This window comes from Rhinoraja longicauda, chromosome 13, assembly GCF_053455715.1.
Source record: "Rhinoraja longicauda isolate Sanriku21f chromosome 13, sRhiLon1.1, whole genome shotgun sequence".
Classification (NCBI taxonomy): domain Eukaryota; kingdom Metazoa; phylum Chordata; class Chondrichthyes; order Rajiformes; family Arhynchobatidae; genus Rhinoraja; species Rhinoraja longicauda.
In genome coordinates, this window is record NC_135965.1 from 31,529,164 (window position 1) to 31,554,460 (window position 25,297).

Genomic DNA, 25,297 nt, shown 5'->3' on the forward strand with positions numbered 1-25,297 from the left:
GTACCAGCATCTGCAGTTATTTTCTTACACTACTCAGTCAGATGAGGAGTTATTTCTATATATTCTTATTACTGTATTGTTTAAAAGTTCAGTGTATTAACGGGCTTGACCAAGAGGTGAGCTATAAATTTGTTCCAACAATCAAATTCTGATGGGTTTCAGGTTAACTGTTGGATTCAATTACGAACTCATCCTTGACTAGTAATTGTGCCTCGGCTGAATGCTGCCAAGCATATCTTGTCTCTTTGATACCAGTATCATCTCAGGAAAAAAATCACATACTTTGCCATTTGCAAGATATCTTCTGCACTATTATTCATTCATCTTCTGCTATTAGAGCCACACAAGTGGCTCCACTTTAACCTTGTGTCATATCCTTTAAAAATGTCAGCTCAAGTTGGGAAAGATATGGAATGATACTGCTGGATAATTCTCATGGGTCAGGGATGAAGTGATATCCCGTTATTCCTACTTGCTCTTCATTGCTACTTACTACTGAAAGTAGTAATGAAGAGGTGAGGGATTCAGAGAGAGCTGCTGGTCATCGGTCATGAACAGCCTGCAGGGGAATGGAAATTGAGCAGATAAATGGAAAACGAATGGAACTGTGGAAAATTTGGGGAAAAAACCCCAATCCTTAAACATGACAGTCCATTGTGCAGAATTTAAAGTCAGGAAACTGCAGATGCTGGAAATCTGCTGCAAATAGAGGTTTTGTCCTTCTGTCTCCCAGTCTTAAGACACTTTCCCTTGCATCTACTGGGGGTACAACATCTATCCTTTCACCTCTTCCCTTTCCATCGCGCAGGGACCCAAATGGTTATCCAAGTGAAGTAGTGGTTCACTTAAAGTAATGGAGTCATCCAGCATGGAACCGGGCCAATTCATCCATGCCCACCATGGTATTCCCATCTAGGTTTGTCCCATTTGCAAATTTCTGATCCATATACCTTTGAAATATTCCTAGCCATTTAATTGTCCATGTGGTTTTAAATACTGTTAGAGTACATGCCTCACCACTACCTCTGTCAGCTCATTCCATATGCATACCACAAACATACACCTTTTTTAATCCATTCTACCGCTTTCAGTGTTAAGTATGTAGTTTCTTCTACACTGATGACATTGGATGGTGACTTTGTGGAGCACCTGTACTCAGTCTGTAAAATGACCCTGAACTTTGGTTGACTCCCACTTATCCCACTCCCCCTCTGACCCCTGCAGCCTCCTGCACTGCTACAATAAGGCCCAACACAAGGTTGGTGAACAACACCTTGTCTTCTGTCTGGGCACATTGCAGCCTGCAGGACTCAATATTATATTCTCCCCCAGTAGTTATTTCACTCTTCCTTTCTCCTTGTGCCAGGTCTGGCTATTTCTAAATGTCATCGTCATGAGCCAGTTTTTTTGTTGTGTACAGTTTCTCGCTGGACATGTCCCACAGGAAGTTCACAACACATTATATGAACAAAGAAGCTTAATCTCACTTTAACTGCTCCTTAACTGCACAATAGCGTCACACATGATCAGAGACATTCCCTTGTTGCATATCCCCTCCTCTACCATTTCTGCTACCTAAAATTAACCTGTTATTATCTTTCCCAGTTCTGATGAAAGACTCAGGGCCTGAAATATGAGCTGTTCTTTCTACAGATGCTGCCTGATCAGCTGAGTATTTCAAGCATTTTCTGTTTTTATATCAGATTTTTAGCATCTGGAGTTTTCCTACAATCTCCAAAGGGTGGTTGGAGCGTGTGAGTTATCTTTATGATGTTACAATGATCTCAGGAATAGGTAGCAGAGAAAATGAGCTCACAGTCCACTGCTTTAGATAGTTTAGATACAACTTTAGACAGTTCCTCTGTCCCTCTCTTCCCCTCCCCTTCCCAGTTCGCCCTCTATCTTCCTGTCTCCACCTATATCCTTCCTTTGTCCCACCCCCTAACATCAGTCTGAAGAAGGGTCTCGACCCGAAACGTCACCCATTCCTTCTCTCCTGAGATGCTACCTGGCCTGCTGAGTTACTCCAGCATTTTGTGAATAAATACCTTCGATTTGTACCAGCATCTGCAGTTATTTTCCTTCACAGTCCATGGCAGCGGTTTGAGCATTTATTTATTGGATATGCAAAGCTAGTCTACTTGTGCACTGGAACGATTATGGTGGATGTCATAGTGGGAGATCATGGGGCGGTTGGAGAAATTCCTCTTCCCAGTGGGAGAGGCCAGATTAACCATACGTTTAGAGTCAGATGGATAGACAGTTATGTGAGGAAGCTATATTTTTATAAAAAGTGATGAAAATCATTGAACTGTCCCCCCAAAAGTTATTAATGCCCCGTCAACTGCAAATATCAAAATTCAAATTGATTTTTGTTGCAAAAGGTTATTAAAGGAAACTTTGGCAGACAAATGGAGTTCAGAGATAGACTGGCTATAATAGAACTGGATTTATATTATATTCAGTTATATGAAATAACAATATAACTTATTATATAAAAATATATATTTTATTATATATAATAAAATATATATATTTAATATAATAAGTTATATTGTTATTTCATATAACTGAATATTAATAATAAATGAGTTATACACAAAGTACTGATGCACCTCAACAGGTCAGGCAGCATCTCTGGAGAAAAAGGGTGGGTGACGTTTCGGATCGGGACCCTTTTTCATCACCCGATCCGAAACCTCGCCCATCCTTTTTCTCCAGAGATGATGCCTGACTGGCTGAGTTACTCTGGCACTTTGTGTCTATCTTTGATATAAACCAGCATCAGCAGCTCTTTGTTTTGGCAAAACAGAGTTGATGGGTTCAATGGCCTCATGCTGTTACTCCTTTATGTTCTGTATTCCTCTACCCCCCCTCCCCCCCTCCCCCCCCCCTTCACTGATGCACAATTGTTGCCCAGAAATCATGGAAGTAGTGCAGAAGGGCAGGGAGGCAAGGTAGGGAGCAGCTCCCACCAGATATTCCACCGGAGACCGGTCCTGACCGGAGACCAGTACGACCAGGGGAAAACCTGCCCTCCTTGCCTTGCCGTGCACACCACAACTTGTAACAACACAAGCCAGGTCAATAAACAAAACAAAAGAGGATGTCATGCTTCCCATTTAAAAGGTCCCAATAAAAAAATCATATTTACTAACGGTAGCCTTAATGAAATATTAACAAGGAAAACAGACAGATCAAATGGTAGAGCAGCAGTCAAGTGGAGACCCCGAACAATGCAGACTGAACACAACATTCCCTTCAGCTGTGACTGTTGCAAGAGCAACACAAAATATAGCTGCTGTCTTGAGGTCGGTCACAGTTAGAACTCATCCATTCCCTTCCATTACTAATTCATTGCAGTGTGTTTTAGTAGACAGGAGCTCAAGCACCATGCAACAACAACTAGATGTGGGTCAAATGCTGTACTTCTATAAAAGATAAGAGAAACCTTTTAGCATCTGATTTCTGAATCAACCTTTCTCCTACACACTACTACTGCTTATACAAAATACCAGTTGCTGTAGTGATGGCCCATCGTAGTGATTGCTACTACTTCCTTTACTTCATCTGCTCTTTTCCATCAGGCCAATGACCGTCCAATAACTCTGAAGTTATCCTGTTCTGCCGAGCTGTGCATCTTTCACTCCCTTTGCTCCATCATAAGTGGCTGTGTGTTCAACTGATTGGATCCAGGGTTCTGGAATTCCTTCTCCAAATCCTTCCACTGTTCTAACATATCCCCTTACATAAGACACCCCAGAATGGCTACCTCCAAGGTTTCACACTCTCAGCCTGACAGTGAGAATAGGAGCAGGAATAGACCCATCACGCCTGCACTGTCATTTGATTAAATTATCACTGACCAGCCCTAAGCCTCCTCTGCTTCCTCTACAGTACAGAAGACCATTCTGGCCATCATGTCAGTGCTGTCTTTCTCACAGCTGTCCCACTTAATTTATCTCTTTCATCACCCAGCAAAAGTTCACATCAAGTATTTAACAATTGCCTTTTAGTTATTATCTCAATTTCTCCCTCTACACTTTTGGGCAGTATATTGTAGACCTTAACTGCTCTACATGTCATCTCGAGTTTGTTTGCTAATTATCTTAATTCAGAGTCCTTTTGTTTCTGACTCTCATCTGTTTTATTTATTCCATGAAAATAATCCATCACATTCTTAAACATTGCCATCAAATCTCATCATAATCTTCTCTGCTGTAAAATTTTGATTTCCTTCCTAAAAATATACTGGACACAATTCTCTACCAATGGATAATGATTCACAAGGTTGGTCCATATTATTGTGACTTTCTCTTTAAGAAACCAAGGATTTGATGTGAATAATTTACTGTCTTCTAAAATTATCTGGATGAGTTGAAATAATTATACAATTTTCCCAAGTAACTGCTGTTTCTACAACTTCTTTGTCCTATTTATGTAACTCAACATGAAGGTTTGCCCAGGGTGTATGGAGTGTGGCTCAGGATATTTTCCAATGCAGTATGAATGCAGTATTATTATTGTTACTGTATATAGTGCCCGTACCCTCTTCTGCATGTCTAACATTTTCACATGGGTTTCTCAATAAAACAAAAGACTAATTTTGCCCACCATCTTGAAGCACATCATGCACATGGTCTATCCACCTAATCTCAAAAAGCACCAGTGACCCAAAAGGTAAATCATGCTTAAATAAGTAGCCAACAGTAGATTCCAATATTCCTGCAGTCCGTACAGTAAATTCCAACATTCCTGCAGTCACCAACATCATCTCCAAAGCAAAGGTTCTACCATCTCATACATTGTCACTGGGTATTGATTTGGCCTTGTTGGTTTAGTTCAAGGGCATTTGAACCAATGTAACCTCAAGAGTTGACACTGGACCATTCTGCCTTCCGTTTCTTGGAAATCCAGTGCCTTTACTAATTAGCATCAATAATTCCAGTTCATGAAGGGCCAAAGATGCTTCCTGCAATTCTGATGACCATTTTAAACTAGAACCAAAAAGCATGCCAGCTTCAGCAAACGTTTGGATGCTCCTTACCATTTTTTCAACGTGCCGCAAGTACATGGCACACTCCACGTTTCCATTGTAGTCTGCCAGCTCTACAGCAGTATAACCATCGTCGTCTTGAATGGTGGGGTCGACATGATTCATGACAAGGATCTGACAGCACTGAAATGCAAGGAAAAAAGTGTGATGGGGTGGAAAGAGGTTTGTGACATTCTGCAGAAGATACACTGCATTATTCCGTTTCTAAGCTTGCCTTCACTAACATCGTCAAAAAGTGCAACAGCTCCTTGAGCAACATTCAGTCTCTCCCATATCCCACTGTCTCTCTCGTCACCCTTACAGCTTTCTCACTCTCACCAATGCATCACTCACCCCAGAGCCTCTGACTCCTTCTCCTCTCTCGGCTGTCTGTCCCTTCTGATGCTCCCTGATATATCAGCCTCTCCTGATATTTCACTTTCCTGTCCCAACATAATACAATACAATACAATACAATACAGTACAATACAATACAATATCTTTATGGTCATTGTACAAGTACAACGAGATTAAGAATGCCACTTCCATATCAATGCTATAAAATATATAAATAAATCACGGCGAAAACTAAAACAACAAGGGGGGGGGGGAAGGTAAACAAGGTAAAGTGCAAAAAAGGTTCATGCAGGGGTCAGTTGTGCCAGATGACCCTGGGGGCAGAGACAGATCATGGCGGGCTCTCAGCAGGTCCAATGCAGAGCAGCTATAGCTCTAGGGATAAAGCTGTTTCTTAGTCTGGAGGTGCGGGCGTAGAAGGCTTTGTAACGTCTGCCAGATGGAAGTAGTTCAAACAGACGGTGGCATGGGTGTGTGGAGTCCTTGTAGATGCTGGTGGTTTCCAGAGGCAGCGTGCATTGTAGATGTCCTCCAGGGCTGGTAGCTGTGTCCCAATGATCCTCTGCGCTCTGCAGACGACCCGCTGAAGAGCTCTCCTATCCGCTGCCGTGCATCTGAGATACCACACATATATGCCGTACGGATATGTGTGCCTTTCTTGCCCCAAAATATCAGTCTCTTCTTCCAAAATTACTATCTGTATTGATGCATTCACTACTCCCTCTCTTCTTCCAAATGACTTTTTTTCTCCTGATATATCTGTCATTCCATTTCCAACACATCTGTTTCTTCCACCCCTTCCAACTTTCTTTCCCCCCTGATATACTAACTTATTTTACTAATATCTTGCTGTAATACTGTAAATACCATCTATAATGTTATTAATCTGTTAAAGTGCTAGTCTTTCTTTTTTATCTTAATCACTTCAGAAATTTTAAGTTAGTTGCCCGGAATCTATTGAATTTCTTTTTACAAAAACATAGGTTCTCGGTGCAGTCTTCTCAACTTGTCCTACCAAATACAAAGAGTTGTTTAAACAGAACCTATGCACCCCCTTTAAAACTGTACAATTTGTGTGCCTCAGTGGAAAGTTGGTGCTTCTGTTAAATTGAATCAAGACAGCAGAAGCAACCCAAATTATCATGGGTTTCTTTTAGTTGAGCTATTACTTGTCATGTTGGAAATTTGTGAAATGATAATTATTCTTTAGAATGGCACATGTACATGCCAATGGATAATCATGATCTATAATTCATCAGGTAAGTTGCAGATGTAGGCAGCAAGTTTTGTAACGACTATATCCTGACAATGTCACAGAGCCATACAGCACACAAACAGGGCCACAGTGGTCGAGCTGCTGCCTCACAGCGCCAGAGACCCAGGTTCAATCCTGACCTTGGGTGCAGTCTCGGGGGAGTTTGCATGTTCTCCCTGTTCTCCCTTCTCCGGGAGCTCTGGTTTTCTCCCACATTCCAAAGACATGCAGGTCTGAAGGTTAATTGGCTTCTGTAAATTGCCCATAGTGTGTAGGATGCGAAAGTGGGATAACATGGAACTAGTGTATGGTCGATCAATGGTCGCTGTGGACTAGGTGGGCCAAAGGGCCTGTTTCCATGCTGCATCTCTAAACTAAACTAAAAACTAAATTCCATCAAACCATCAAATTTTGCTCACAATCAGGCTCAGTTTCTTTCAGTTGTCAGGGAGATGGACGGAGTAGAATCAGTTGAGGGATCAAGATGTGTTGAAGAATCAAATAGCATGGAAACAGGCCCATTAATCAACTGTGTCCATGGCAACCATCAGGCACCCTCCACCTTCCATTCACGTTAATTCTTGTGAATGAATGCAAGATCCATTCACAAGGGGAAACCTACAGTGGACAATTACAACCTGTATATCGTTTGGATGAAGGAGGAAATGGGAGCACCCAGGAGAAATCCACACAGTCACAGGCAGAACTTGCAAACTCCTAATAGGCAGCACTAGAGGCCAGGACTGAAGCCAAGTTGCTGCAGCTGTGAGGCAGCAGCTCTACCAGCTGCACCACTGTCGTCATTATCAATATGCAAAATTAAGTTATGGTTTTGGATGATGCAAAGTTGAAAATTATGCACAAAAAAGGCTAAGGCTTGATCCCACTTTTCAAGAAAGGAGGGAGAGAGAAAACGGGAAATTATAGACCAGTTAGTCTGACATCAGTGGTGGGGAAGATGCTGGAGTCAATTATAAAAGACGAAATTGCGGAGCATTTTGATCGCAGTAACAGGATCGTTCCGAGTCAGCATGGATTTACGAAGGGGAAATCGTGCTTGACTAATCTACTGGAATTTTTTGAGGATGTAACTAGGAAAATTGACAGGGGAGATCCGGTGGATGTGGTGTACCTCGACTTTCAGAAAGCCTTCGACAAGGTCCCACATAGGAGATTGGTGGGCAAAATTAGAGCACATGGTATTGGAGGTAGGGTACTGACATGGATAGAAAGTTGGTTGACAGACAGAAAGCAAAGAGTGGGGATAAATGGGTCCCTTTCAGAATGGCAGGCAGTGACTAGTGGGGTACCGCAAGGCTCGGTGACGGGACCGCAGCTATTTACAATATACATCAATGACTTGGATGAAGGGATTAAAAGTACCATTAGCAAATTTGCCGATGACACAAAGCTAGGTGGCAGTGTGAACTGTGAGGAAGATGCTATGAGGTTGCAGGGTGACTTGGACAGGTTGTGTGAGTGGGCGGATGCATGGCAGATGCAGTTTAATGTGGATAAGTGTGAGGTTATCCACTTTGGTGGTAAGAATAGGAAGGCAAATTATTATTTGAATGGTGTCCAGTTAGGAAAAGGGGACGTACAACGTGATCTGGGTGTCTTAGTGCATCAGTCACTGAAAGGAAGCATGCAGGTACAGCAGGCAGTGAAGAAAGCCAATGGAATGTTGGCATTCATAACGAGAGGAGTTGAGTATAGGAGCAAAGAGGTCCTTCTGTAGTTGTACAGGGCCCTAGTGAGACCGCACCTGGAGTACTGTGTGCAGTTTTGGTCTCCAAATTTGAGGAAGGATATTCTTGCTAGTGAGGGCGTGCAGCGTAGGTTTACTAGGTTAATTCCCGGAATGGCGGGACTGTCATATGTTGAAAGACTAGAGCGATTAGGTTTGTATACACTGGAATTTAGAAGGATGAGAGGGGATCTTATCGAAACGTATAAGATTATTAAGGGGTTGGACATGTTAGAGGCAGGAAACATGTTCCCAATGTTGGGGGAGTCCAGAACCAGGGGCCACAGTTTAAGAATAAGGGGTAGGCCATTTAGAACAGAGATGAGGAAACACTTTTTTAGTCAGAGAGTTGTGAATCTGTGGAATTCTCTGCCTCAGAGGGCAGTGGAGGCCAATTCTCTGAATACATTCAAGAGAGAGCTAAATAGAGCTCTTAAGGATAGCGGAGTCAGGGGGTATGGGGAGAAAGCAGGAACGGGGTACTGATTGAGAATGATCAGCCATGATCACATTGAATGGCGGTGCTGGCTCAAAGGGCCGAATGGCCCACTCCTGCACCTATTGTCTATTGTCTATTGTCTATCCTTGAGGGAAACCGAAGGTAATGGGATGAGCACTGGAAGATAAGCAATTACTGTATGGAGTTTTGTACGTTCTCCCTTTGGGTTTTCTCAGGGTTCTCCGGTTTCCTCCCACACTCCAAAGACAAACAGATTTGTACATTAATTGCCTTCTGTTAATTGTAAATTGTCCCTAGTGCAAATAATAGTGCTAGCATACAGGGTTATCGCTGGTCAGCACGGACCCGGTGGACCAATGATCCTGTTTCCATGCTGTATCTCCAAACTCTCTGTAGATTCTCTGCCTATTACTGGAGAGATCTGAATGAAAAATAAAAAGAAGCATTGGAAATAGAAAGCAGATCAGCCAACATCTGTGGAGGAACAGACTCAGTATGTTGGGTTAATAAACTTTCATCAGAACATCAGTATTTGGCTTTTAAGACAAGAATGGGTTGTGCTGTTCCACCTAACTGACCACCATGAGAGGTCCCAGATAACGATGGCATGATCAACCACATCAAAGGCTGGAGACAGCACGAGACTCATGAAGAGGGATGAATTGTCCTGATCCTAGTTGCTTAGGATGTTGTTAATGGTTTTTCATTAACGCTGTTTCAGCAGCACAGGTAATGAGCGGCAGGGATTTAATCAAAGGGTTCTAGCAAAGATGAGCAGAGGTTAGGGAAGCTATCCCATGCTCCAGGACTTCAGAGAAAAGGCAGATTGGAGATAAGACATGAGTTTATAAAGACAGAGAGATCAAGGAGTAGGTGGTTTGAGAAGAGTGCCCATGACAGCAAATTTGGAGGGGGAAGGGGAATCGTATTTAGACAAGAACCATTAGCAATGTTGATTAATATGGCGCTAGGAAGGGACGATCTTAGTTTATTAGAAATAGGGTTAAGGGAATATTAGCTGGATACAGAGAGTGCATGAGTGGATAAAGCAGAGAAAGTAAAAATGCATTTTTGAAGTTCGGGCTAGGTGGCTTTGAATGGGTGGGGCGAGGGTGTTCACTAAAACTATTGGTTCACAGGGCTAGGGCTAGAAGGGGAAAGGGCAGAAGCAAACCAAGTGGTCTCAATTTTAGTCAGAAAGAAGCCCATGTTCTGGCTATCGGAGGCAAGGGTGGGAGAAACAAGGGCGAGGGGTTTAAGAAGATGGATTGTACTACAGCTTAGAAGCCAGTTAACTTTCCATTTCAGGATGAATCCATTTTGGCAGATGAGAGCAGGAGCTAATCCCGTGTGTGTCGTCTTCCCGGCTCTGATGAGGAATATCTGTATGAGGCCGTGTCTCATCGGTAAAACAGGAAAGAAGAGGACAGGAATGAGGGGGAACAGCAGAGTGAAAGGAAATAATAGGTTTACAATAATAACTGGAGGCAGGGGATCACAAAATGGAAGGTCTGGCTGAGCTGATCAGTAACCACAGAAATGTGACAAGGAAGTGTTAAAGATTAGTCAAAGAAGATTTCAATACTTTTTGGATTGAGACCACCAAATCTACATTGAACCAGTTTATAACTCCATTGGACAAAGAGGCATCACGTCCTTTACAAGATTTTCCATTATACTTGCCAAGAACCCAATTAAATATGATGACAGGCAACCAATTCATTAAATCTTAACTATTTCTTTTATTCCGCAAATGAACCTTTCTTCGCAGTTGCTTTGAAGAAGCAAATTCAGTCCGATAGGAAAGAGATCAAAAATCTTGAAAAGTCCTATTGCAAAATTCTGCTGTCAGTCTCTTGAACGCTGGGTTTTCCACCTTGCCATTCCACGTTGCTTCCTTTAGTTCATTACCCTACTAATTTGGCTTCTATGTTTCTCTCATCATCGAGTGAATATTTAGCATTTGCACAGCATTTACCAGCTTAAGAAAATACCTTTTTTTTCCTACAAAACCAAAAGCCTGGTGTCTGCACCGGCAGTTCCTCATTCAACAACCTAACAAACTAACTGGGCAGCACGGTGGCGCAACGGTGGAGTTGCTGCCTTTCAGCACTAGAGACCTGAGATCGATCCTGACTTCAGCCGCTGTTTGTACGGAGTTTGTGGGTTAACCCTGTGACAGCGTGGGTTTTCTCTTGGTACACCGGTTTCCTCCCACACTCCAAAGACGTACAGGTTTGTAGGTTAGTTGGCTTCGTTTGGTTGAAAAAAAATTGTCCCTAGTGCATATAGGTTAGTGGGGTGACTGCTGGTTGGAGCTAACTCAGTGGGCCGAAGAGCCTGTTTCTGTGCTTCCTCTCGAAAGTCTAAAGGTACTTTAGATCTGTTTGCATTCTTTCCATTACACCCTCACTCCACAATGCAGGAAAACGCTTTAACATCATTTAAAAAAAAATGCTCCTCCAAACTCCTCATTCTGGGCACTATTTCAATTGGTTAATGTCCTTTCTATAGGTAAATCTATCTATGGATAAAACACTAGGCCATCACACCCCCGAATGAATTTGTTGACGACACACCCGAATACTGTGCAGCAGGAGTGCTGTACCCACCTCCAGCTCCCCATTCTCCGCAGCATCATGCAATGGTGTGCCACCCCAGTTATCCTTCAGCATCCCGACCCCCATCCTTGATAATTGTTCCAAGACCTTGGCGTGCCCTCCGCTGGCAGCAAAATGCATTGCAGTTGCTCCCTCATTATCCTGTGCAGAGACATCTGTGCTGGTGAACGATTTCTGCATTAAACATAAGAGAAGAGGTTAAATGTGGCACAGGATAGATTCAGTGCAGATAGAATGGCAACAGCACGCATTTACACTTGCAGCTAGCTTCTCTCTCTAAGGAACAATATAACGTTTTGGGTCGAGATCCTTCTTCAGACTGATGTCAGGGGGGCGGGACAATGGAAGGATATAGGTGGAGACAGGAAGATAGAGGGAGAACTGGGAAGGGGGAGGGGAAGATAGGGACAGAGGAACTATCTAAAGTTGGAGAAGTCAATGTTCATACTGCTGGGCTGCAAGCTGCCCCAGCGAAATATGAGGTGCTGTTCCTGGTTCATGTTCATGGTTCCTGGTTCATGTTCATGGTTCCTGGTTCATGTTCATGGTTAAACACATGACATTTTACAAACACGCTGATATATTTCCAACATAACTATACATATGCACACACATGCACTTATATACATGTACATATTCTGCGTACACAGCCTCCATACATCCCGTACTGATGCACACACGCTCCCCATCATGCACACACAAATATACCACACACAGCCAAACACACCAAAACACAATCTTGCATTTTGATATGGCAACACATGAAGTAGAGTAACACACCTCTTCCTAAATGTTTCTGTGTCCTTTAAGAAAGGTTATTATCCCATGGAGCAATGCCCATGTCTGCTGACATGAAATGCTGTCCTACATCAATGCAGAGATGGTCCTGTCCCATTAAACAACTTGCTGGTTCCACACTGAGTTCAATGACACATCCGGATGACACTGACTTACCAGCCACAGCACCAGGGCACAGTGGCCCATCTGTGCGGCTGCATGAAGAACTGTCATCCCATCGTGTGTTCGCAGGTTCAAATTGGCCTTGCAGTCTTTGATGAGGAATTCAACGATGTGATGGTGTCCTTCCTGACAGGCCAAGTAGAGAGGAGTAGCACCATTATGAGTCTGCTTATTCAGCGCCCTGCAGAGAAATGTTGGGACTTCAGTACAATTCCAGAGCCAGGTTCTTGGATAATAACCAGGAACGGCGAAAAACCACAGCAAGTTAGGAACGTAAAACCTTGTGCTAGAAGTTCCTCTATTCTTGGGCCATATCAGGTTACGGTCAGGTTAAATACTTGAAAATGCCCTTCCCATCAACCGACTAACAGTACGATTATGTAAAAATGGATGCACATATCTTTCAGAACTGTAACATATGACCCAGTATGATGTAGTTGTAGATGATTCAATGCTTTGGGTTCCAGAGTCTGGTTATGAAGAGGAAACCTCTGCAATAAATGCTGCATGCACAGTGAATAATTATTTGGCTGAAATTGATACAATGACACATTCTATGCTGATAGTTTTATGAACAACTTGAATTTCTGGATTCAACCCTGGGACTGCAGAGACGTGGGAAAATTACCAGTGCACAAGGATCAAACTTGCAAACTCCTGGTTCCCACAAACTCAGGCTTCAGTGCAGACACAACACCTTTGGTCTCAGACAAGGAAAGTCGTGTTTCCGATTGAGATACAACATTAAGACTCCAGTCAGCTACTTGTGAAATTTCCCAGCTGTTATGATAGCAATGTTTAGCTGCTTAGATATCCCGTGCAGACTGATGTACATTGGAGCAAGAAGCAGAACTGCTCAAAGTTAAAAAGAGGCACAAATAAAACAGAATAAAGATTAAATGCAATCGTGGGTGTCACAGAGGCGCTGCAGTAGAATTGCTGCCTTACAACGGCAGAGACTCAAGTTCGATCCTGACTACGGGTGCTGTGTTTACAGAGATTGTACATTCTTCCTGTGATGGCGTGTGTTTTCTCTGAGTGTTTCAGTTACTTGCAGCATTCCAAAGATGTGCAGGTTTGTAGGTTAATTGGCTTCTGTAAATTGTGCCTAGAATGTAGGATAGATTCTGGTGGACGGGGTGATTGATGGTCGGCACTGACTCGGTGGGCCAAAGGGTCTGCTTCCATGCTGTATCTTTAAATCTGAGGTAAAATAAATGCAGTTACTTGGAATGGAACAATTGCAAACATGACAGTTATCACAAGGTGGCAGAAGATACAAGGGCCTTTAAACTATGAATTGGAAAATTGAAACAAGGCACAAGCATATAGAGAACTTCAATAATTCAGGAAGACAGAGCTAGTAATTTAAGGTATTAATGGTTTCATGAAGATGCTATGGTGGACTAAAAGGATTTTCTGCAGTTCCTAAATGGATGAAATGTTAATTTTTATATTCCAATGGGATTGGGGAGTTTTCCAAAAGACAAATGAGATTATGTGACCTGAATACCTGGGAATGAAGAAAATTCTCGACCCGAAACATCACCCATTCCTTCTCTCCAGAGATGCTGCCTGTTCCGCCAAGTTACTCCAGCATTTTGTGACTATCCTCGGTGTAAATCAGCATCTGCAGTTCCTTCCTACAATTACCTGGGTATAGTTATTAACTTGATTTTGGAGTTAATGCCAGGAAAGTACAATTTAGTTAAGAAGTAGAGGACAATTAACTATTCTCTTTCCCTCTTTTCCATTGACTTGAAATGTTCACTCTGTTTCCCTTTCTATGGCTGCAGTCTGAGCTGTTGTTCCACCACTTTCTGTTTTTGGTCACAGCATCTGCAATTTTAAAATTTCATTTCAATTATTCTGTTTCTTGGAGGAGTTTGTGTCTATGAACACAGAGATTTTTTTTTTAAGAGAACATTTGAAAACATGAACACTACCTGAGACATGGGGTGTCAGGACTGGACCTGGATAGATTGTGTCCCTTTGAGGATCAACATTGCCTCCCATTGTAGTGGCACAATACTGCAAAATCCAAAAAAAAATCCAAAATAACTTTATTTGTCATTCGTTCCGGACGAGATTACTTAGCCAGCAGTACAAAAAACACAAGACACAACCCCAACACAAACATCCATCACAGTGACTCCAAACACCCCCTCACTGTGATGGAGGCCAAAAACTTCCCCTCTCTCTTCCCCCATGCCCCTCCCACGTACAGACAACTCGACCCCTACCGAGGCGACCGACCCGCACAAGGAGATGGAAATTCCACGCGGCCGAGCCGCACCGGGCGATGGAAAGTCCCGCGGCCGTGCCGCGCTGGAAGGTCCCGCGGCCGAGCCGCGCCGGGCGCTGTTCAGTCCCATGGCCGCGCCGCACCGGGCGATGGAAGGCCCCGCGGCCGCGCTGGGCGCTGTTCAGTCCCGTGGCCGCGCCGCACCGGGCGATGGAAGGCCCCGCGGCCGAGCCGCACCGGGCACTGTTCAGCCCCGCGGCCGCGCCGCACCGGGCAATGGAAGGCCCCGCGGCCGAGCCGCACCGGGCGATGGAAGGCCCCACGGCCGAGCCGCACCGGGCACTGTTCAGTCCCGCGGCCGCGCCGCACCGGGCACTGTTCAGTCCCATGGCCGAGCCGCACCGGGCGATGGAAGGCCCCGCGGCCGCGCTGCACCGGGCACTGTTCAGTCCCATGGCCGAGCCGCACCGGGCACTGTTCAGTCCCGTGGCCGAGCCGCACCGGGCGATGGAAGGCCCCGTGGCCAGCCTCGCCCCGAGGAAGAGACCTAAAAAAGGAAAGATTTTCCCCCCCTCACATACACCCCCTCCCACTCATACACCCCCCCCCCATACATACACAACCAAAAACAAAACACCCCAACACCAACACACAAACAAAAAAAGGACAAAGGACAAACAGACTGCCAGCGAGCCGCAGCCGTTAGGCGCCGCCACACGTCCACAGTGAGTGTGTAAAAGTGACTGGTTGCAAGTGAGTCACAGAGAAGGACAGAAAGTGCTGGAGTGACTCAGCAGGTCAAACAGCATCTTTGGAGAACATGGACATTTGGCATTTTGTGACAGGCCCCGTCAGACTGAATGAAGTGTCAGAAATTACTCAGGGACCTTCAGCAGCTTCCAACAAAAATTACACTGCAACTGGAGGTGAAGGCTGCCAGCAGCTTTTAGTTTTTAAAGATACAGCGTGGCCATACGAGAACTGAACACTACTTTCTGCACTAGGTCACACTGTTAAAACTTTTGTATTTAATACATTTGTATTTATTTGTTTTGCATTTATTGCATATATGTTTTACTTTTCGTGTTACGCACTGTCAGGATTGCTATTTTTAATTTTGTTGTACCTGTTGCAACGACAATAAAGGAATTCTATTCTATCTATTCTATTCAGCCCACCGAATCCACGCCGACCATTGATCACCCATACACACCATCACCCCTATACATAAAGCTGGAGTAGCTCAGCGGGTCAGGCAGCATCTCTGGAGAGAAGGAATGGGTGACGTTTCGAGTCAAGACCCTTCTTCAGACTGAAGAAGATGGCAGACTGAAGAAGATGATCCTTCTTCAGACCGAAGAAGATGCTGCCTGGCCGGCTGAGTTACTCCAGCTTTTTGTGTCTATCTTCAGTTTAAACCAGCATCTGCAGTTCCTTCTTACACATCACTCCTACACACTAGGGGCAATTTACAAGAGCCAACTACAAACCTGCACATCTTTGGAATTTGGTAAGAAACCGGAGTTCCCAGAGAAACCCCACAGGGGGAAACACACAATCTCCGCACAGGCAGCACGCGTAGTCAGGATCGAATCTGGGTCTGGCGCTGTGAGGCAGCAGCTCTACTACTGCTCTACGGTGCCACCCCAAGTCTGAGGAAACAATCAGTGGGAGTCTCACTAATCCTGAACGAACCTTGGCAACATTATGGTGTTTACCAAAAGAGAGTTTGAAAGTAGTTTCAAGCGTTGCAGCTAAATTGTCAAGGAGAGAGTGATGTTTCTGGATCTTGGAAAGAAAGTTACGGTGGACAGAAGGCCTGATGCTGTACAGGGAACGGGAGAAAAGGAGGTGGACCCCTCAATTAATTCCACCAGATGCTGGTATACGCAAGGTTGCTCCTTGGACTGTAGCTATTCTCAGGAGCATCAAGTGCTGGAAGGAAAAACACTGCATTAGATATGAGGTACTGACTGATCCTTAAACAGACTGCACCTCCGAGTGGGGATTAGCTCTTTGAAAGGCCATGGTTGTTCCATGCATAGCCAATCATCTAAACAGGTGGCAGACTGAAGAGCACAATAGAGGTTAAAGAAGCCTGGTAACCGGATGATTCAATACACGTTCCGTGGCTATCAGAGTTCAGGCTTCCACACAGAGGTCTCCGTCCCAAAGTCAATCATTTGCATTTTATTTATGGTGAAACGGCAATGAAGTGTGTCATTTGGTATCAAATAAAAGACGACTAATTACAAAATAAAAAGAGAAAGATTGCTGGTTACCTGCCATTTCCCATTATCTCAGGCAGTGCCAACGAGAACACTGTACTGAAGTGGACATGCATGTATTAGTGAAATGGGACTTGGACCCACAATTTTAAGATACAAAGTCAAGAGTCTTCGAGTAAGGAAAGATAAAGAAAAGAAAATACATTTCATTTCAACCCCTCATTAGCGTGGCCATTCTTCATTTGGATGCCCAGACAATGAGCCCATTTGGTAGTCAAGCATCACACTAAATACAGTTACTGTATATTCCATCATACAGTAAGATCAAGACCAAAGCCGTAAAAGTATGTAAATTCTGCATGCGTCATGGCACTATCTTAAGGAAACAGAGGAGAGTTCTCACTGGTGTTCTGGCAATCTTAACTCCTCAAACAATACCATCTGTTTGCTGGTTTATACAAAACTGCTCTTTGGACTGTAGCTGCTCACAGCACCTTCGTAAGGGATTTTTGAAGTGCGGCCTAGTTATGGCTTCACAGTGGCCTATTCCAGTTATCTAGATGTCAGTCCCCTAGAAAGCCACACTGGAGAAAGGCTGTTGGTATCCACAAGAGCTGACCAAGGGACACAACCATGTATGCTGCCTCCAAATAATTCTCCATAAAAGACCACAAGAATTTAAAAAAAATGAACAGTAGCTGAGTCTCACCTTTAATTAATTTTTTTAGGATGTGAGTATCAGAGGAAAGGTCAGCTTTTACTTCCCAGCATTAATTGTTCTGAATAAGGTGTGGTGAGCTGCCATTTTGAAACGCTGCAGTCCTGCTGTTGAAAGTACTCCCATGGATGCTGGCAGATGGGGAGATCTTGATGTACAACAGCAGAGGTACTGGATCCAAAGAGCCTTGCCCATGTAAACCACCCACAGTGAAAGGAATAATTTGCAATCTCTTGTTTTAAATATGACCTCAGGGTGTCCCAAGTCACTCAACAGATTTACAATACTTTTACCAGCATGGGAATAGACACACAAACCTGCAAAACAGCAGCCAGAGTAAACAATTGAGCCCTTCGAAACAACTCCATCATACAGTGAGATCGTGGCTGATCCTATTGTAATCTTGCTGCTAAGGCGATGAAAGTATATCAAAGCCTCTACTCAGAAGTCTAAGGAAATTCTGCACATCTGCAAAGACTCCATTTCTACAGATACACCAAAAGAATCTGTCAGAAGTAGTTTATCAACTTTTATTTTCACCTGGATGCCTTTGAATGCCACTTACCTTGGAGCGTGTGCGATTAGCAGTTTCAGGCTTGCAAAGTCTCCCTTAGCAGCTGCATAGTGTGCTGGCACTGCCCCACTGTCCGTCTCCAGCATGGGATCACACCCAGCCTGCAGCAGCCACTGCACAGTTTCCAATCGGCCAAATCGAGCTGCAAGGTGCAGAACATTTGCTCCGTGGTCATCCCGGTCCTAGAGATGAAATATTTTCCTGTGGATCTTTTGTCAAAACAAGGGCCATCATTGTTTAAATAAAACCAAGTGTTCCACGTGGTAGTGTTTGCATTTATTGTCTGCTGCCTCATGAGAGCCCTGTTACAAACGACTTTAGATAACTTCAATCCTGTTCTTGCCATGCAGTATTCTACAGCACAAGATGTGTGTTGTGTGTACCTTTGCCCAGAATGAACACGATGGACAGGATACCCTCTCTGTTCCATAACTATCATTTCTAAGGGTGTGGGGTGAAAATGGAGGTCCCAGACAGATCTCATGTGGACATAGGGAGAACATGCAAACTCCACATAGACAGTACCCGAGGTCAGGATCAAACCTGGGTCACTGAAGCTGAGACAGTAACCCTGCTGGCTTTTCTACACTTCCTTAATTCATCAATCATCAATGATCCTTCTCCTTTGTGTAAATATTTCCATTGTCTACAGCTTCTCCTCATGACCCAGTGCTAAAACCTAACATATAACAGAGAACAGTTCTGCTCAGGAACCCACGATGTCCATGCCAAACATGATGGCATCATGTTGTTCTTTGCTATATACTTCTCAGTGCCTTTGTACCTTTCTTATAACACAAAAGCAGAGCAGTTCACAATAGTTCAGGTAGGCCTGGGAAATAGTTAGTACAAAACTCCAGCAAATATTTAGTACTGCCACACACAATGCTGATGACTTTACACATTTATCCAGCACTATCCTTGTAGTGTATATAATGGTAACTGTAACTTTAAGAACTGAGTACTAGAATGGTATGATTTGTGTCATGTGATATATTCAACATCTTATCAGTCTCGTGAGTATGCGCAGTGTACTTTTACAAAAACAAAGACCAACAGTGTGTACTGAAAACCTGTGCTGGTTTCTACCGACATGCTGAAGACATAATATCTTACAATCCTCAAATTCCTTTTCTGAGATACCTATAGATTAACCTTTTGCAGCTTCAGAAATTTCCACCTGCCCAGAACAATCACCTTTCATTAACCCAGCATTTCAGTCAATAAACACTCCTCTGTCAATAGCAATCCTGCCAATTCCGTCTATGAACATAGATTCCATCTATAAGCAGCACTGGCCATATTTCTGATCCATGACATATCCCAAATGCTGCCTTCATTCACAACTTCAGAGGTGCTTCATTTAAGCCTTCTAACCCATCAACCTGAGAATATATCAATACCCTCACCAGCATAAACAGAACCTAGTGATCTACTCTCTCTACAGGACATGTTGTTGCTACAAAAATTCCAGGAAGCCTGTGGATGTGTGACTTACCCCAGGTAGAGCCAAAGCTTGTTATTTGTTCCTTCACAGCACCTTTCTATCTATACAGTCCAGTCCTGTTTTACGTCCAGCATTTAGGACATGCTCCCTGCATACCTCCTGTTTAATATATCCCACAATTCCTGTTATACCTCCTATACATAATGTACAGTCTTGTTAATACCTTGTGAACGTATTGTACAGTCCCTGTTGTATCTCCTGTGTGAATTGTCCTGTCCCTGTGTATCGCCTGCTTCAAACTCATGGTTCCTGTGTGCCTCCTGCATATATTTCACTGTCTCCCTTCACCTCCTGAATATATGTTTAGTTCCTGACACTTCTGTTAGTAATGGTATATGCAGTCCATGTTTACCTCGTGTGCGTTTGTGCTGTAATTACTGCTCGACATCCCTAAAGTTCAATGTACTGACCCTGTAAACCTATATTTTTATGAGCTAACTAGACAAAGTGGACCCGTTGGGCACAAACCTCTCCTGCATTGGTGCAGCACCCTGTCCTCCCCCCCCCCCTCCCCTCAACCCCCCTCCCCTCTCCCTTCTCCCCCACTCCCCCCTCCCTCCTCCCCTGCCCTCCTTTTAAACTTTAAAATGTGAATAACTTTAAAAATATAACACCGATTTCAATAAAACTACTTGCATTATCACTAAAGTGACAATGGTGAGTAAGGTGGGCCTAAAATTGTTGTGCTATCGTGTACCGTTTTGGCTGAAGTTCAGTCACAAACAAGATGACAAACGAGAGTTTTAGTATATAGATGTCATTATTCCTCTCCTATATAAAGTACATGTATACTTTAGGTATGAAAATGTGCAACCACTGTAGAAATCCATTATGTAATGTTCTCTCCCTGCAATACACTGTACATATTAGAATAGTCCTTTTACATCTTCTGTGTACAGTTGGTTTGTAGCTCTCGAGCACATTACACGGCTCCTGAGTTTGACTTTAGTACTGTGCTCTTGTCTTACATCCTGCTGTGCTAATTATGTTTTGTTGCCGTGCTACAGCTCCCCTGTGTGTTGCTTAGCCTCCTTTACTCTCTGTGACACCAACTAAAGCTGCCGCCTCGGTCGCCTACCTGAATGTCACAGCCACCGGAGCTGGTCAGCCACTGGAGTGCCCTCAAGTTCCCGGTGGCAGCGGCGTCGTGGGTGGGGGTCGCTCCATTTTTGGCCCTTTTGTTCGCTGACAACTTAGCCTGTGTGATGAGAAACTTCAAACAGTCCAGCCTGCCGGCTCTGGCCGCCAGGTGGACCGGGGAGGCGCCCAGGTGATCCTCGATGTTCCCATTCAGCCTGCCGTGGGCGTCCAAGCCCTTCAGCGCCTCCAGGTCCCCGTCCTTGGCGGCCAGCAGGCACGGGTGAGGAACCATCCCTGTGTGCGCCACTCAACCATTTGTCCCGCTGCCGGCCGCTGTCCCCAGCTTCGAGCTGCCTTCTGTCAGCACGTTGTCACAGGAGGGCTCAGTTACCGGATCGGGTGTAGTCGGTTAATAGTACAGCTCAATAGTCAGTCCACAATAATGCTAATTACTCCGCAGCGATGCTAGTTCCTGACCCCTTGGCCCCGGCCCCGGCCCCGGCTCTCCCGGTCCCCACCAGGGAAGGGTGAATGAACAAACCGCTTTTATAAATAAGAATAGGAAGAGTACTTGCTTCTCTGCACTGTCATGTATCACATTACTCCCCCTCCCCCTCTACCTCCCTTCCTCAGGTTCGTTCCTAGGAGCAGGTCAAAGGCAACTGCTGGGGGTGGTGATCAGGCAGCCCAAAGGAGTTGGGTGTGGAATCAAGGAATTGCAAAGGCAAAGGAAGACACAAAGTGCTGGAGTAACTAACTCAGCAGGTCAGGCAGAGCATCTTTGGCTTTGGAAAGGCTTGGGTAGAGTGGATGAGGAGAGGATGTTTCCACTAGCGGGAGAGTCTAGGACCAGAGGTCATAGCCTTAGAATTAAAGGATGTCCCTGTAGGAAGGAGATGGGGAGGAATTTATTTAGTCAGAGGGTGGTGAATCTGTGGACATCTTTGCCGCAGAAGGTTGTGGAGTCCGTCAGTGGATATTTCTAAGGCAGAGATAGATGGATTCTTCATTAGTACGTGTGTCAGGGGTTATGGGGAGAAGGCAGGAGAATGGGGTTAGAAGGGGAAGATAGATCAGCCACGATTGAATGGCGGAGCAGATTTGATGGGCCGAATGACCTAATTCTGCTTTTATCACTTATGAGTCATGACCTTATGATCTTTAGAGATAGTATGCAGAAACAAAGAATTGCAGATGCTGGTTAATACACAAAAGGACACAAAGTGCTGGAGTTAACTCAGCGTGTCAGGCAGCATCTCTGGAGAACATGGATAGGTGATGTTTCAGGTCGAGACTCTTCTTCAGGAATCCATGTTCTCCAGAGATGATGCCTGACCCACTGAGTTACTCCAGCACCTAGGGTCCCCGGGGTTGGTGACTGATTGTGGTGCCGGTCAGTGGTGGAGTTTTATCTGGGCAACCAGAACCGCCAGAGCTCGGAGAAATCCCTACACGCAGACCCATTGGAGGCAGAAGTCACTGTAGATGCTGGAATCTTGAGCAAAACACAACGAACAGGGTCAGGCAGCATCTGTGAAGGGAATGGGCAGGTGACGTTTCTGGTCGGGAATCTTCCTCAAACTGACCCAACATTGTCAGCTTTCCATTCCTTCCACAGATACTGCAAGGTCCGCAGAGTTACTCCAGTTCTTTGTGTTTTGCTTGCAGACCCATTGGGATGGAATTCTGTATCCTCTGTAAACTGTGCCCTGATTGGAGGACCCCCAGGAGTTCTCTACAGTTCAGGGTCCCTCGGTAATTTGTATGCACTTTTAAGCATCAGACGTTACTTCAGGTGCCGGGCACTCATTCGCTAAAGGAAAGGTGCTCATTGCCTACGACCTCTGCTGGAAGGCGTCGCACAGTCGGGAGCACTCGGGAGCATCCAGCCAGAGATGGGACTGTGCACCCAGCTTCTTTAATGCTGCAATGCTGCTGTTCTGGATGTGTTTTCGGAGAAAGTCAACACCAGGAGACACCTTGTTCTTATTGTCCAAGTGGTCCAGTGCAGAGCGAGAGGCACCAATGGAAAGAGAAACGGTTAACATTTCACCTTGAAGATTCCTCATCACAAGCTGGTCTTTGACTTGACTCATTCACTTTTGCTCTTCCCATTATTGCAGCCAAACTTGTTGAATTTATTGTTTTCAAGAGAGAGTTAGATTTAGCTCTTAGGGCTAAAGGAATCATGTGATATGGGGAAAAGCAGGAACGGGGTGCAGATTTTAGGTGATCAGCTATGATCATATTGAATGGCGGTGCTGGCTCGAATGACCAAATGGCCTATTTTTCTATGTTTCTATGAGAGCCAGCCAGATTGCTTCCCTGTTGATCTGTTATGGCGTTTGGCAAGTTTTCTTGGGTCCAGGTCCTTATTAAGGCAGGGGTTGATCTGCATCACAACCAACCTCTCAGAGTACTTCATCACAATGGATGCTAGTGCCACTGGTCAGTAGTCACTGAGATATGTCACCTTGTTCTTCATGGGGGTACCAGTCATATGAATGTCCTTTTAAAGCAAATGGGTACTTCAGACCTAATGGTAAGTGGTTAAAAATGTCTGCAAAAACTCCACATTCAGTTGGTCCGCACAGGTTTTAAGAATAAAGCCCGATACAACATCAAGGCCGGATGCTTTTTGGGGGTTCACCCTCATGAAGGATCTCTGCCATTGGCCTTGGTGATTTAGATTAGTGTTGTCGGGGGGATGTGGGGGCTCAAGATGTATATTGATGATCTCCCTTTTAAAGCAAGCATTGAGCTCGTCCAGCAGTGATGCATTACTGTTACGTGAGCTAATATTTGGTTTCACCTTTTGGGAAGTGATGGCGTGCAAGAATTGCTACTGCTGCCGAACATTCATCTGATCCTCCAGTTTCTGCCCAAACTATCTTCACTTTCCCAATGGTATTGTTGAGGTTGCATTTGGATTTCTTGTATGACCATATATCGCCAGACTTGAATGCCCAAGCTCGGGTCCTCAGTAGATTACAGGTGTCCTCGTTCATCCAAGGCTTGTTTAGGGATCACTCAGATTGTCTTGGTTGGAACACATTCCTCCACACATTTCCTTTTGAAGTTAATAACAACGATGATGTATTTGTTCAGGTCCGTTGTCGAGTCCTTGAACATCACCCAGGTGTCACCAAGCCTCCTGATGTCAAGTAGGTGCAACTTTGTTCCTCTGCCTCCCCTGACCAGCTCCGTGCAATCTTCTCCACTGGAGTTGCGCTCTTTAGTTGCTGCATAGACACGGCAGTGAGCATAGCAAGCTAGTCCGATTTTCGAAAGTGAAGGTAAGGGATGGAGCAATGTGCTTTATTGGCGGTGAAGTTGCAGGGGTTGAGAGTGTTTGGTCCTCTGGTTCTGCTGGAAATGTGCTGGGGGTAGTTTGGAAGTGACTTCTTCAACCTAGACTTGTTTAAGTCACCGGCGATGAGTGGGATATGTTGTCCCATGTTTGTTTACCATGGCTAGCTTTCAGCCACTAGCCAAATGTCTGCCCGTGGTAGGATGTAGACTGGAGTCATGATGATGGAGGTGAATTCTCTTGGGAGGTAGAAGGGATGGCACTTCGCTGCTAGATGTCCAAGGTGTGGGGAGCAGGGGTTGGGTAAGACCACTATGAGCAGTTGACCATGAGACAGAGGCCACTGTGTCTCCCTTTTCCTGAAGTTGTGGGGAGCAGGGGTTGGGTAAGACCACTACGAACAGTTGACCATGACACAGTGACCACTGAGTCTCCCTTTTCCTGAAGAAGCCGCCCGGTTTAGACAATGGATCAAGAAATCTTTGGATTGGAGGATTGAGTCTGTTGGCCTGGGAAGAGCCCTGTCTCTGTGAAACAAGAGTACACAGCATTCCTTCATGTCCCTTTGGTAAAGCAGTCTTGTCTTTAAGCCCTCAAGTCTACTACTCTTGGGACAGCATGTTGGCCAACAGGATGCTGGTGGCTGGTGTTCACAGTCCCTGGGGCTTCATTCTTACTTGCAAGCTGCCCTAGTGACCACTTTTCTGGATACAGTGGAAGTTCCCCCAATGTCTTCTGGTACTACACTCAGTTTGTGTAGGTCACGGGGTCGAGAACTCCACTGCCGTCAGGAATTCTGTTGCCATTGGGAGATCGTTATATCGCTCATTAACGTTGTCTATTTCAGTGCTGAGTGGTGCTGTTTCTCTTCATTTAAATCATTTAAAAAGCACTGTTCTGCTGTTGGCAAAATGTTGTCGCACTCTGGTGTCATTTTTTTAAATCCACTTCTCCTGCAGAATAAATTTGCAACCTCGTTGTTCTGTTTCCTGGAATTTAGACAGTTTTAGATATTTATATGCAACAGAACCTTCCGGTAAGCTGCTGGCACTTTATTCACATAGATGCAAAATGCATGGTGAACAGGGCAATTAATCTCCCTGCTAGATTGTGCAAAGCAGTTATTATTTTTAGAGGGCAGAGAAAATTGTGTTAAGGATTCAGCATAGGGAGACTTTGCAGTTGATTTCAACATTCCTG

The 25,297-nt window shown here is 44.6% G+C and overlaps 1 protein-coding gene across 1 annotated transcript in view; it reads right to left on the reverse strand.

The window, feature by feature from the left end:
- LOC144599214 (espin-like protein) overlaps window positions 1-21,079 on the reverse strand; it is a 43,801-nt gene extending 22,722 nt beyond the window's left edge. The window contains exons 1-5 of the mRNA XM_078409972.1: window positions 20,786-21,079; window positions 18,192-18,382; window positions 12,430-12,616; window positions 11,467-11,649; window positions 5,048-5,179 (exon numbers count right to left, since the gene is read on the reverse strand). Of these exons, the coding sequence (XP_078266098.1) occupies window positions 5,048-5,179; window positions 11,467-11,649; window positions 12,430-12,616; window positions 18,192-18,382; window positions 20,786-21,079 (987 nt within the window). The remainder of the gene's footprint in view (window positions 1-5,047; window positions 5,180-11,466; window positions 11,650-12,429; window positions 12,617-18,191; window positions 18,383-20,785) is intronic.
- Window positions 21,080-25,297: the final 4,218 nt, after the last annotated feature.